Source organism: Oncorhynchus keta, chromosome 25 (genome assembly GCF_023373465.1).
Source record: "Oncorhynchus keta strain PuntledgeMale-10-30-2019 chromosome 25, Oket_V2, whole genome shotgun sequence".
Taxonomy (NCBI): domain Eukaryota; kingdom Metazoa; phylum Chordata; class Actinopteri; order Salmoniformes; family Salmonidae; genus Oncorhynchus; species Oncorhynchus keta.
In genome coordinates this window covers 36,540,310-36,553,375 of record NC_068445.1, presented here as the reverse complement: position 1 = coordinate 36,553,375, position 13,066 = coordinate 36,540,310, and the positions used below count along the sequence as shown (strand labels likewise).

General features: G+C 44.1%; 1 protein-coding gene across 1 annotated transcript in view; it reads left to right on the top strand.

Annotated features, from left to right (window-relative positions):
• The window catches only part of LOC118357968 (nitric oxide synthase, brain-like), a 184,878-nt gene extending 172,039 nt beyond the window's left edge, over positions 1-12,839 (top strand). The window contains exons 24-29 of the mRNA XM_052479218.1: positions 175-262; positions 875-996; positions 1,237-1,385; positions 6,171-6,365; positions 9,826-9,944; positions 10,801-12,839. Of these exons, the coding sequence (XP_052335178.1) occupies positions 175-262; positions 875-996; positions 1,237-1,385; positions 6,171-6,365; positions 9,826-9,944; positions 10,801-10,816 (689 nt within the window). The 3' untranslated portion in view covers positions 10,817-12,839. The remainder of the gene's footprint in view (positions 1-174; positions 263-874; positions 997-1,236; positions 1,386-6,170; positions 6,366-9,825; positions 9,945-10,800) is intronic.
• The last annotated feature ends 227 nt before the right edge of the window (positions 12,840-13,066 follow it).

Genomic DNA, 13,066 nt, shown 5'->3' with positions numbered 1-13,066 from the left:
ATGATGTAAGGTGTGTGAAGCTGAGGATGATGGTTAAATTACAGTAATTTCTCTAATCTGGAGACAAATGCCCTTAGCCCTGGGAACTGCATTATGTGTCCTCTACTTCAGTGTTAGTTTGGAGAGGAGGAGGTATGCCGGTCAAGTGGATGATGGGTAATTGTCTCATTTCAGATGGAGAGGGCCCGATCCACCATGGAGTATGTTCATCATGGCTCAACAGAATAGAGGCAGAAGAAATGGTCCCCTGTTTTGTCAGAGGGTATAACATTGTACTTCGTTTTGTGTTTGTGTGTTGTTGTTGCATGATTGCTTTACTCTTATGGAATGAATACATGTCATTTTCTATGATTGTAAGTGGTGGTTTGGACTATAACAAACATAAACATTGATTGTTATATGGTGTGTATTCATATGTGCTGACTCAGCTCTATGTCAGTGCAGGTCACAACACTGCACATGATTATACCATATGATTCATATCCAACATTGACTCAAATATGGTGTACTCTACAATCATTGACTAAAATGGTTGTTTCTTCTGTTACATTTTAATTTCTGATCCAAGCTAGAATCCAAGCATTTTTGTTAATCAGAAATTACAATTGAAGGCATACCATAAAACATTAAAATAATAAATGTACCAAATGATTGTAGAATGCAACATAAAGGCTACGAATCAAGACATTTTAAGATAAAGAAAAATGTTTTGATTCTAGTTGATTCTAGTTATTAGAAATGATCTACAATCATTTGGTACATTTATTATTTTAAATGTTTTATGGTATGCCTTCAATTGTAATTTCTGATGAAAAAGATGCTTTGAATCTAGTGCTCTTAATTAAAAATGTCTTGATCAAATGTCTGATTCTAGTGCGCCTACGTTCCGATTGCCAAAGGACCACAGAGCTCCGTGTATCCTAGTCGGTCCAGGCACTGGGATCGCCCCCTTCAGAAGCTTCTGGGAACAGAAACTATTTGACTATGAACACAAGGGTTTGTGTACAAAAAAGGAAAAGCATTCACACACTTGATCCTAATTCTTGCATGTGGGAATTATTCGATAATGACTTTTAATAAAAATGTAAAATTAACCACTCACTGTGCAGCCAGTATCACTTGTGCTTATTCAACATTACAGACAGAACTTCATAAATAAACACTGTAGTCTTTAGATGACTCTAAAACATGTATAGTTCAGTGAAAAGTGAAGTAATGTGGTGTTTGCTTCCGTAGGGATCAAATCCTGCCCTATGATCCTGGTGTTTGGATGTCGTCAGTCCCAGATAGACCACATCTACAAGGAGGAGACAATCCAGGCTAAGAACATGGACGTGTTCAAAGAGCTGTACACAGCCTACTCCAGAGAGCCTGGCAGACCTAAGGTACTGTTAACCTTAGTCCCATTTTGAGTTTAAACGTGACAATGTGTCGTTGGCCGTAAAGACACAGCAACATAGACAGAGGCCATGTGGGAGATTAGAAAGTGGATTTCTAAATAAAACGTATGGATATCTCTATCTCTGTGTTTGTCTTTTCGCATGACGCCACATGAGGCTGCTGAGGGGCTCATAATGAGGTCTGGGAACGGAGTAGATGAAATGGAATAAAACACCTGGAAACCATGTGGTTGATGTATTTGATATCATTCCACCCATTCCGCTCCAGTCATTACCATGAGCCTGTTCTCCCCAATTCAGGTGCCACCAGCCTCCTGTGCTTGACTCCCACTGTTACGTTCTTCCGGTTGTAAAATACTGTCCTCACACACGCCACCATGTATGTAGGATTCTAAACAAACCCGATGCTCCATCGCTACAATCTGTTTGTTGCCTTCCACTCTCTTTGACCCTGTAGTTCTCTCTACAATGTGTTTGTTGCCTTCCACTCTCTTTGACCCTGTAGTTCTCTCTACAATGTGTTTGTTGCCTTCCACTCTCTTTGACCCTGTAGTTCTCTCTACAATCTGTTTGTTGCCTTCCACTCTCTTTGACCCTGTAGTTCTCTCTACAATGTGTTTGTTGCCTTCCACTCTCTTTGACGCTGTAGTTCTCTCTACAATGTGTTTGTTGCCTTCCACTCTCTTTGGCCCTGTAGTTCTCTCTACAATGTGTTTGTTGCCTTCCACTCTCTTTGACGCTGTAGTTCTCTCTACAATGTGTTTGTTGCATTCCACTCTCTTTGGCCCTGTAGTTCTCTCTACAATCTGTTTGTTGCCTTCCACTCTCTTTGACCCTGTAGTTCTCTCTACAATGTGTTTGTTGCCTTCCACTCTCTTTGGCCCTGTAGTTCTCTCTACAATCTGTTTGTTGCCTTCCACTCTCTTTGACCCTGTAGTTCTCTCTACAATCTGTTTGTTGCCTTCCACTCTCTTTGGCCCTGTAGTTCTCTCTACAATGTGTTTGTTGCCTTCCACTCTCTTTGGCCCTGTAGTTCTCTCTACAATGTGTTTGTTGCCTTCCACTCTCTTTGACCCTGTAGTTCTCTCTACAATGTGTTTGTTGCCTTCCACTCTCTTTGACCCTGTAGTTCTCTCTACAATGTGTTTGTTGCCTTCCACTCTCTTTGACCCTGTAGTTCTCTCTACAATGTGTTTGTTGCCTTCCACTCTCTTTGGCCCTGTAGTTCTCTCTACAATGTGTTTGTTGCCTTCCACTCTCTTTGACCCTGTAGTTCTCTCTACAATGTGTTTGTTGCCTTCCACTCTCTTTGGCCCTGTAGTTCTCTCTACAATGTGTTTGTTGCCTTCCACCCTCTTTGACCCTGTAGTTCTCTCTACAATCTGTTTGTTGCCTTCCACTCTCTTTGACCCTGTAGTTCTCTCTACAATGTGTTTGTTGCCTTCCACTCTCTTTGACGCTGTAGTTCTCTCTACAATGTGTTTGTTGCCTTCCACCCTCTTTGACCCTGTAGTTCTCTCTACAATCTGTTTGTTGCCTTCCACTCTCTTTGACCCTGTAGTTCTCTCTACAATGTGTTTGTTGCCTTCCACTCTCTTTGACGCTGTAGTTCTCTCTACAATGTGTTTGTTGCCTTCCACTCTCTTTGGCCCTGTAGTTCTCTCTACAATGTGTTTGTTGCCTTCCACTCTCTTTGACCTGTAGTTCTCTCTACAATGTGTTTGTTGCCTTCCACTCTCTTTGACCCTGTAGTTCTCTCTACAATGTGTTTGTTGCCTTCCACTCTCTTTGGCCCTGTAGTTCTCTCTACAATGTGTTTGTTGCCTTCCACTCTCTTTGACCCTGTAGTTCTCTCTACAATGTGTTTGTTGCCTTCCACTCTCTTTGACCCTGTAGTTCTCTCTACAATGTGTTTGTTGCCTTCCACTCTCTTTGGCCCTGTAGTTCTCTCTACAATGTGTTTGTTGCCTTCCACTCTCTTTGACCCTGTAGTTCTCTCTACAATGTGTTTGTTGCCTTCCACTCTCTTTGGCCCTGTAGTTCTCTCTACAATGTGTTTGTTGCCTTCCACCCTCTTTGACCCTGTAGTTCTCTCTACAATCTGTTTGTTGCCTTCCACTCTCTTTGACCCTGTAGTTCTCTCTACAATGTGTTTGTTGCCTTCCACTCTCTTTGACGCTGTAGTTCTCTCTACAATGTGTTTGTTGCCTTCCACCCTCTTTGACCCTGTAGTTCTCTCTACAATCTGTTTGTTGCCTTCCACTCTCTTTGACCCTGTAGTTCTCTCTACAATCTGTTTGTTGCCTTCCACTCTCTTTGACCCTGTAGTTCTCTCTACAATGTGTTTGTTGCCTTCCACTCTCTTTGACCCTGTAGTTCTCTCTACAATCTGTTTGTTGCCTTCCACTCTCTTTGACCCTGTAGTTCTCTCTACAATCTGTTTGTTGCCTTCCACTCTCTTTGACCCTGTAGTTCTCTCTACAATGTGTTTGTTGCCTTCCACTCTTTTTGGCCCTGTAGTTCTCTCTACAATCTGTTTGTTGCCTTCCACTCTCTTTGACCCTGTAGTTCTCTCTACAATGTGTTTGTTGCCTTCCACTCTCTTTGACCCTGTAGTTCTCTCTACAATCTGTTTGTTGCCTTCCACTCTCTTTGACCCTGTAGTTCTCTCTACAATCTGTTTGTTGCCTTCCACTCTCTTTGACCCTGTAGTTCTCTCTACAATGTGTTTGTTGCCTTCCACTCTCTTTGACCCTGTAGTTCTCTCTACAATCTGTTTGTTGCTGTAGTTCTTCCAATCTGTTTGTTGCCTTCTCTTTTTTTGACCCTGTAGTTCTCTCTACAATCTGTTTGTTGCCAATCTGTTTGTTGCCACTCTCTTTGACCCTGTAGTTCTCTCTACAATCTGTTTGTTGCCTTCCACTCTCTTTGACCCTGTAGTTCTCTCTACAATGTGTTTGTTGCCTTCCACTCTCTTTGACCCTGTAGTTCTCTCTACAATGTGTTTGTTGCCTTCCACTCTCTTTGACCCTGTAGTTCTCTCTACAATCTGTTTGTTGCCTTCCACTCTCTTTGACCCTGTAGTTCTCTCTACAATGTGTTTGTTGCCTTCCACTCTCTTTGACCCTGTAGTTCTCTCTACAATGTGTTTGTTGCCTTCCACTCTCTTTGACCCTGTAGTTCTCTCTACAATGTGTTTGTTGCCTTCCACTCTCTTTGACCCTGTAGTTCTCTCTACAATGTGTTTGTTGCCTTCCACTCTCTTTGACCCTGTAGTTCTCTCTACAATGTGTTTGTTGCCTTCCACTCTCTTTGACCCTGTAGTTCTCTCTACAATGTGTTTGTTGCCTTCCACCCTCTTTGACCCTGTAGTTCTCTCTACAATGTGTTTGTTGCCTTCCACTCTCTTTGACCCTGTAGTTCTCTCTACAATGTGTTTGTTGCCTTCCACTCTCTTTGACCCTGTAGTTCTCTCTACAATGTGTTTGTTGCCTTCCACCCTCTTTGACCCTGTAGTTCTCTCTACAATCTGTTTGTTGCCTTCCACTCTCTTTGACCCTGTAGTTCTCTCTACAATCTGTTTGTTGCCTTCCACTCTCTTTGGCCCTGTAGTTCTCTCTACAATGTGTTTGTTGCCTTCCACTCTCTTTGACGCTGTAGTTCTCTCTACAATGTGTTTGTTGCCTTCCACTCTCTTTGACCCTGTAGTTCTCTCTACAATCTGTTTGTTGCCTTCCACTCTCTTTGACCCTGTAGTTCTCTCTACAATGTGTTTGTTGCCTTCCACTCTTTTTGGCCCTGTAGTTCTCTCTACAATCTGTTTGTTGCCTTCCACTCTCTTTGACCCTGTAGTTCTCTCTACAATGTGTTTGTTGCCTTCCACTCTCTTTGGCCCTGTAGTTCTCTCTACAATCTGTTTGTTGCCTTCCACTCTCTTTGACCCTGTAGTTCTCTCTACAATCTGTTTGTTGCCTTCCACTCTCTTTGACCCTGTAGTTCTCTCTACAATGTGTTTGTTGCCTTCCACTCTCTTTGACCCTGTAGTTCTCTCTACAATGTGTTTGTTGCCTTCCACTCTCTTTGACCCTGTAGTTCTCTCTACAATCTGTTTGTTGCCTTCCACTCTCTTTGACCCTGTAGTTCTCTCTACAATGTGTTTGTTGCCTTCCACCCTCTTTGACCCTGTAGTTCTCTCTACAATGTGTTTGTTGCCTTCCACTCTCTTTGACCCTGTAGTTCTCTCTACAATGTGTTTGTTGCCTTCCACTCTCTTTGGCCCTGTAGTTCTCTCTACAATCTGTTTGTTGCCTTCCACTCTCTTTGACCCTGTAGTTCTCTCTACAATGTGTTTGTTGCCTTCCACTCTCTTTGACCCTGTAGTTCTCTCTACAATCTGTTTGTTGCCTTCCACTCTCTTTGACCCTGTAGTTCTCTCTACAATGTGTTTGTTGCCTTCCACTCTCTTTGACCCTGTAGTTCTCTCTACAATGTGTTTGTTGCCTTCCACTCTCTTTGACCCTGTAGTTCTCTCTACAATGTGTTTGTTGCCTTCCACTCTCTTTGACCCTGTAGTTCTCTCTACAATCTGTTTGTTGCCTTCCACTCTCTTTGACCCTGTAGTTCTCTCTACAATCTGTTTGTTGCCTTCCACTCTCTTTGGCCCTGTAGTTCTCTCTACAATCTGTTTGTTGCCTTCCACTCTCTTTGACCCTGTAGTTCTCTCCATCTGATTGATTAAATCCCTCTTTCTCCTGTCGCTCTCTGACACAGACATATGTGCAGGATGTGCTTTGTGAGCAGCTGTCCGAGACTGTGTACCAGTGCCTGAAGGAAGAGGGAGGACACATCTACGTGTGTGGGGACGTTGGTATGGCCGGGGACGTCCTCAAGACCGTCCAGCAGATCATCAAACTGCAGGGAAACATGACGCTGGAGGACGCTGGGTTCTACATCAGCAAACTCAGAGTATGACAATAGGTTTCGCTATCCTGAACACTAAACTAACTAACTAACTAATCTAGCTGACTGACTGAACGACTGACTGAACGAGTGACTGACTGAAACATAAAGTACAGAGTAAATGTAAGTCATGTGATTTGGATATTGGCAGATTACACCTTCTTATGGACGGTTTTCAGAATATGACAGACACATTCAGACACGTTCAGGATTTGTTTGGTGGGATTCAAAAAAGGTTGTTACATTACCGACTCAAAGAAAGAGTTACCCGAAACGCACGTTTCAAAGATTTGAATAAGCAAAATGGGTAAAGACCACCAGACAACCAACTGTACAGACTATCAATACTGTACATGAAAGACTGGAATCGAAGATCCACATGAGCAGAATGGCTGGATCACTATTGACTTAACTCATTTTTAAATGATAATGATCAACTAAGAAACGGTTTTATCCAAGCTCTGGCTATTGAAAACATGTTTCAAGACAATGCTGGACCGTACTGTACATTGCACTGCACTGTATCCGTCTTCCCCCTCTGTCCCTACCGATCCCACTGTATCCGTCTTCCCCCTCTGTCCCCACTGATCCCACTGTATCTGTCTTCCCCCTCTGTCCCCACTGATCCCACTGTATCTGTCTTTCCTCTCTGTCCCCACTGATCCCACTGTATCTGTCTTTCCTCTCTGTCCCCACTGATCCCACTGTATCTGTCTTTCCTCTCTGTCCCCACTGATCCCACTGTATCTGTCTTTCCTCTCTGTCCCCACTGATCCCACTGTATCTGTATCTGTCTTTCCTCTCTGTCCCCCCACTCTTCCCCATCCTCTCTTTCCTGTCCCCACTGATCCCACTGTATCTGTCTTTCCTCTCTGTCCCCACTGATCCCACTGTATCTGTCTTTCCTCTCTGTCCCCACTGATCCCACTGTATCTGTCTTTCCTCTCTGTCCCCACTGATCCCACTGTATCTGTCTTTCCTCTCTGTCCCCACTGATCCCACTGTATCTGTCTTTCCTCTCTGTCCCCACTGATCCCACTGTATCTGTCTTTCCTCTCTGTCCCCACTGATCCCACTGTATCTGTCTTTCCTCTCTGTCCCCACTGATCCCACTGTATCTGTCTTTCCTCTCTGTCCCCACTGATCCCACTGTATCTGTCTTTCCTCTCTGTCCCCACTGATCCCACTGTATCTGTCTTTCCTCTCTGTCCCCACTGATCCCACTGTATCCGTCTTCCCCCTCTGTCCCCACCGATCCCACTGTATCTGTCTTTCCTCTCTGTCCCCACTGATCCCACTGTATCTGTCTTCCCCCTCTGTCCCCACTGATCCCACTGTATCTGTCTTTCCTCTCTGTCCCCACCGATCCCACTGTATCTGTCTTTCCTCTCTGTCCCCACTGATCCCACTGTATCTGTCTTTCCTCTCTGTCCCCACTGATCCCACTGTATCTGTCTTTCCTCTCTGTCCCCACTGATCCCACTGTATCCATCTTTCCTCTCTGTCCCCACTGATCCCACTGTATCTGTCTTTCCTCTCTGTCCCCACTGATCCCACTGTATCCATCTTTCCTCTCTGTCCCCACTGATCCCACTGTATCTGTCTTTCCTCTCTGTCCCCACTGATCCCACTGTATCTGTCTTTCCTCTCTGTCCCCACTGATCCCACTGTATCTGTCTCTCCTCTCTGTCCCCACTGATCCCACTGTATCTGTCTTTCCTCTCTGTCCCCACTGATCCCACTGTATCTGTCTTTCCTCTCTGTCCCCACTGATCCCACTGTATCTGTCTTTCCTCTCTGTCCCCTGTCTTTTCCTCTGTCCCCCACTGATCCCACTGTATCTGTCTTTCCTCTCTGTCCCCACTGATCCCACTGTATCTGTCTTTCCTCTCTGTCCCCACTGATCCCACTGTCTTTTTCCTCTCTGTCCCCACCGATCCCACTGTATCCATCTTTCCTCTCTGTCCCCACTGATCCCACTGTATCTGTCTTTCCTCTCTGTCCCCACTGATCCCACTGTATCCATCTTTCCTCTCTGTCCCCACTGATCCCACTGTATCTGTCTTTCCTCTCTGTCCCCACTGATCCCACTGTATCTGTCTTTCCTCTCTGTCCCCACTGATCCCACTGTATCCTTCCCCCTCTGTCCCCACTGATCCCACTGTATCTGTCTTTCCTCTCTGTCCCCACTGATCCCACTGTATCTGTCTTTCCTCTCTGTCCCCACTGATCCCACTGTCCCTCTCTGTCCCCACTGATCCCACTGTATCTGTCTTTCCTCTCTGTCCCCACTGATCCCACTGTATCTGTCTTTCCCCTCTGTCCCCACTGATCCCACTGTATCTGTCTTTCCTCTCTGTCCCCACTGATCCCACTGTATCTGTCTTTCTTCTGTCCCCACTGATCCCACTGTATCTGTCCCCTCTGATCCCCACTGATCCCACTGTATCTGTCTTCCCCCTCTGTCCCCACTGATCCCACTGTATCTGTCTTTCCTCTCTGTCCCCACTGATCCCACTGTATCTGTCTTTCCTCTCTGTCCCCACTGATCCCACTGTATCTGTCTTTCCTCTCTGTCCCCACCGATCCCACTGTATCTGTCTTTCCTCTCTGTCCCCACTGATCCCACTGTATCTGTCTTTCCTCTCTGTCCCCACCGATCCCACTGTATCTGTCTTTCCTCTCTGTCCCCACTGATCCCACTGTATCTGTCTTTCCTCTCTGTCCCCACTGATCCCACTGTATCTGTCTTTCCTCTCTGTCCCCACTGATCCCTGTATCTGTCTTTCCTCTCTGTCCCCACTGATCCCACTGTCTTCTTTCCTCTCTGTCCCCACTGATCCCACTGTATCTGTCTTTCCTCTCGGTCCCCACCGATCCCACTGTATCTGTCTTTCCTCTCTGTCCCCACTGATCCCACTGTATCTGTCTTCCCCCTCTGTCCCCACTGATCCCACTGTATCTGTCTTTCCTCTCTGTCCCCACTGATCCCACTGTATCTGTCTTTCCTCTCTGTCCCCACCGATCCCACTGTATCTGTCTTTCCTCTCTGTCCCCACTGATCCCACTGTATCTGTCTTTCCTCTCTGTCCCCACTGATCCCACTGTATCTGTCTTTCCTCTCTGTCCCCACTGATCCCACTGTATCTGTCTTTCCTCTCTGTCCCCACTGATCCCACTGTATCTGTCTTTCCTCTCTGTCCCCACTGATCCCACTGTATCTGTCTTTCCTCTCTGTCCCCACCGATCCCACTGTATCTGTCTTTCCTCTCTGTCCCCACTGATCCCACTGTATCTGTCTTTCCTCTCTGTCCCCACTGATCCCACTGTATCTGTCTTTCCTCTCTGTCCCCACTGATCCCACTGTATCTATTTGATCTTCCTGTACTCATCTAACCTCACTTCTTCTATGGCGTTATCCTGTGGCCATTTTATTACACACACACCTTATCTTCTCTCCTCGCAGGACGAAAACCGTTATCACGAGGACATTTTCGGTGTCACGCTGCGAACGTACGAGGTCACCAACCGGCTGCGTTCGGAATCCATCGCCTACATTGAGGAAAGCAAAAAGGACTCTGACGAGTGAGTCTTTAGTTTACCCCTGCAGCTTTCACTGTGTTCCCCTGTTGTTCTTTCACAACCACCAACTGTCCCCGGGACATCTCTGCTGTTTTTACATACTCTGCCATACTGGTGGGAGGGACCTGCAGGCTGTAGATACACTGGAGATGCAGTCTCTGGTCTGGTTTATGACTGTTTTCAAAATGCAGAATGGGTAACCATAGAAACCAGATCCAACTCAACCAACCAGATCACAGTGTATACAAGTGGCTCTGTTGTGTTTTCCGTTCACTCCGTATATTTATCATTCCATTCCATTGTTTCGTAAAGGGGCAATCTTTCATTGGTACATCCATTTTTTGTACTATTAAATTAATGAAATACACCCATTGATACTTGTAGAATATAACTTAAAAATGCCTCGAGCTTAGTTCTACTGTCGTATCCCATCAGAGCCTAAAATACAAGCTTGTTTTACTCCATCGTCTGTAAACAATGTAATTGTAAGCACACACTGTTTAGCCTCAAAACATGGTTCAAACCATAATTTTTATATCATGGATGGGCAGTCCTTGCATCCATAGCTCTGTCTAGGAATTTAAAAGTGGTTACATTTCTCTAGCCCCATCCCTCAGCTTTTGAACGAAACAGTGGAGGGTGGCATTTTGTTGTTGTTTGAACTGCGGATAGCGCCTTAAGATAATAGCGTATTTTTATGCGTTTGTCATATGAATTAAGAAATAAGTCTGGTTTGCACAATGCCTCATTAAAAATCGAAATAATAATGTATGTGATCAAAGGCCTTGTTACAGAGTGAGCTGGATGAGTAACGCCTCTGTCTGTCTCTCTCTCTCTTCCTTCTCCTCCTCTCTGTCAGGGTGTTCTGCTCGTAGAACCGTAAGTGGGGTTCTGGAGCTTTCTGATGTGGACCAATCGGATGGGCCGTACGCCGCAGGGGGGCGGGGAAACGAGTGACAGACACTACAGCTGATCGAGAATACTGTGCCAAGTTTTGTACTGTAAAAAATGTTTGTTCTTTTTATATACCAGTTCAGCTTCATCACGGTCAGTCAGGCTCTGCACTTAGTCTGTAGCAAGGTTTGAAATATTTAGTTTTTTTAGAATTTTGAGATGCGTTTTTTTGTTTATTCCGAAATGAATTACATTCAGATTTCATTATGCATAATAATGTGTACCTAGTATTATACCAGCCTCTTTGTTGATGCATGAGCAAGATGACAATATTGGTACATAAATATACTGTTAGCTATTTAATGTTAGAATCAAACCCTTTTGCTAAAGTTTTATATTTGCAGGACTACTTATGGTGAACAAGGTCACAATGCTTTGATTGGAGATTCAGTCTAAGTTCCATTCCCAACCAACTGAATCAAATGCATTTCAACATATACTGTACAAGGCTGAAATGTTGTCAGTCTGAGCTGGTCTACCCTGTTTTGGTGTGTATGAGAGAGAGAGAGAGAGAGAGAGAGAGAGAGAGAGAGAGAGAGAGAGAGAGAGAGAGAGAGAGAGAGAGAGAGAGAGAGAGAGAGAGAGAGAGAGAAAATACAGAAATGGGTGCAGTGAAGAACTATGAACCAGATTTCCTTGACAGTCCATCAAAATGCATTTGTTTCTCTGTCTCTCCGCCTGGTTGTCAAGAGAAGCAGTGCTTTCTCCCTATTTTGTGGTCTGATTTCCAACAGGAACTGCATTCAAATGTGGACAAAAGCCAATGCAATGTTTGAAATGTCATCCAGTGGGAGTGCCTATGCATGTGTATCTTCTGTATACATTCATAGCTAATATTTAACAATTACACACAAAAACCAATGCGTATAATCTAGAGGGCTCTGCATCTTCTAAATGGTATACAATATTATCAAGGGGGGGGGGAATCTATGGCACATATCTCTGGCTGCCTTCCTATTTATTCGCTTAGACCAAATACTGAGGTATTGGGGTGCTGTCTGATAGCTTTGAAATAACTTCATATATGGTACATATTTCCAGTGGTAACTGAGTGAGGAAAGTAGTCATGATTCTAAGTGAATCAAGAGGTTGGGTTGCTTTGCTTGCAGTCCTTGGCCAACCATTACCAGAGACGGAAAAGGAAGTGAGACATACAACGCGCTCCTTCTTTTCTGCTAATTCATTGGTGCCTGTGGGAGAGCCACCACTTAATCAGACCGTTACTGGTAGAGAAAAAATGATATGATAAATGGCCTAAGTGGGACATCTTCATTTAACCATGTAACCAGAGTTATATATGGCTAAATGTACAGTAACTATCAATGTAGAGGAACCCCTGTTTGTGCATATTGTCTTTCTTATCCCCATGTCATCAGATCTGGAATAAATAGCAGGATTCTCAAATGGGAGAATCTTGAATAGCGGATCTTGAATAGCTAGTTTGGAGCGATTAACCAACCTTTCCAATTTTGGGGGGTTATTAAACAACTTATTGACCGACATCTGTTTAATTACTTGAATTCCATTTAGTTTTGTTTGTTTTGTGAGCCCACCACGCCAATTCAAAACTTTCACGAGAGAAATCTGAGAAATCAAGTCAAGAACTACACTGAACAAAAATCTAAATGCAACATGTTAAGTGTTGATCCCATGAGCTGAAATTAAAGATCCCAGAAATGTTCCACACTCACAAAATGCTTATTTCTCTCAAATGTTGTGCACAAATTTGATTACATCCCTGTTGGTGAGCGTCTCTCCTTTGCCAAGATAATATAATTTTCTCTCTCTCTCTCTCTCTCTCATTGCATTTTAAAGATCAAGAAATGAATAATTAGATCATTGCATTTTGGCTGTTGTCATGGCAATCCAACTAAGTCGAGTTTACTTCATTGTAAAAGAAGGTTGAGGACGATATTTTAATAAAAATTAAATGTATGATATTCATCCTTTGTCAAAGTACTGTGTTTACCTTAATTTTCCCACTTTAGGCAAAAGGTAATTAAACAGCCTTTTCAATTAGCATTATGTGAAGGCCATTTAGCAGGGCTGATCTGAGTAATCCTGTTTACATTCTAAACATGTCATTGACATTTGGTTGTGATAAAGAAAATATTTCCAATGGTCACCAACTCTGCAGTTACTTCTGTTTTTTCTTTCTTCCTTCCTTTATT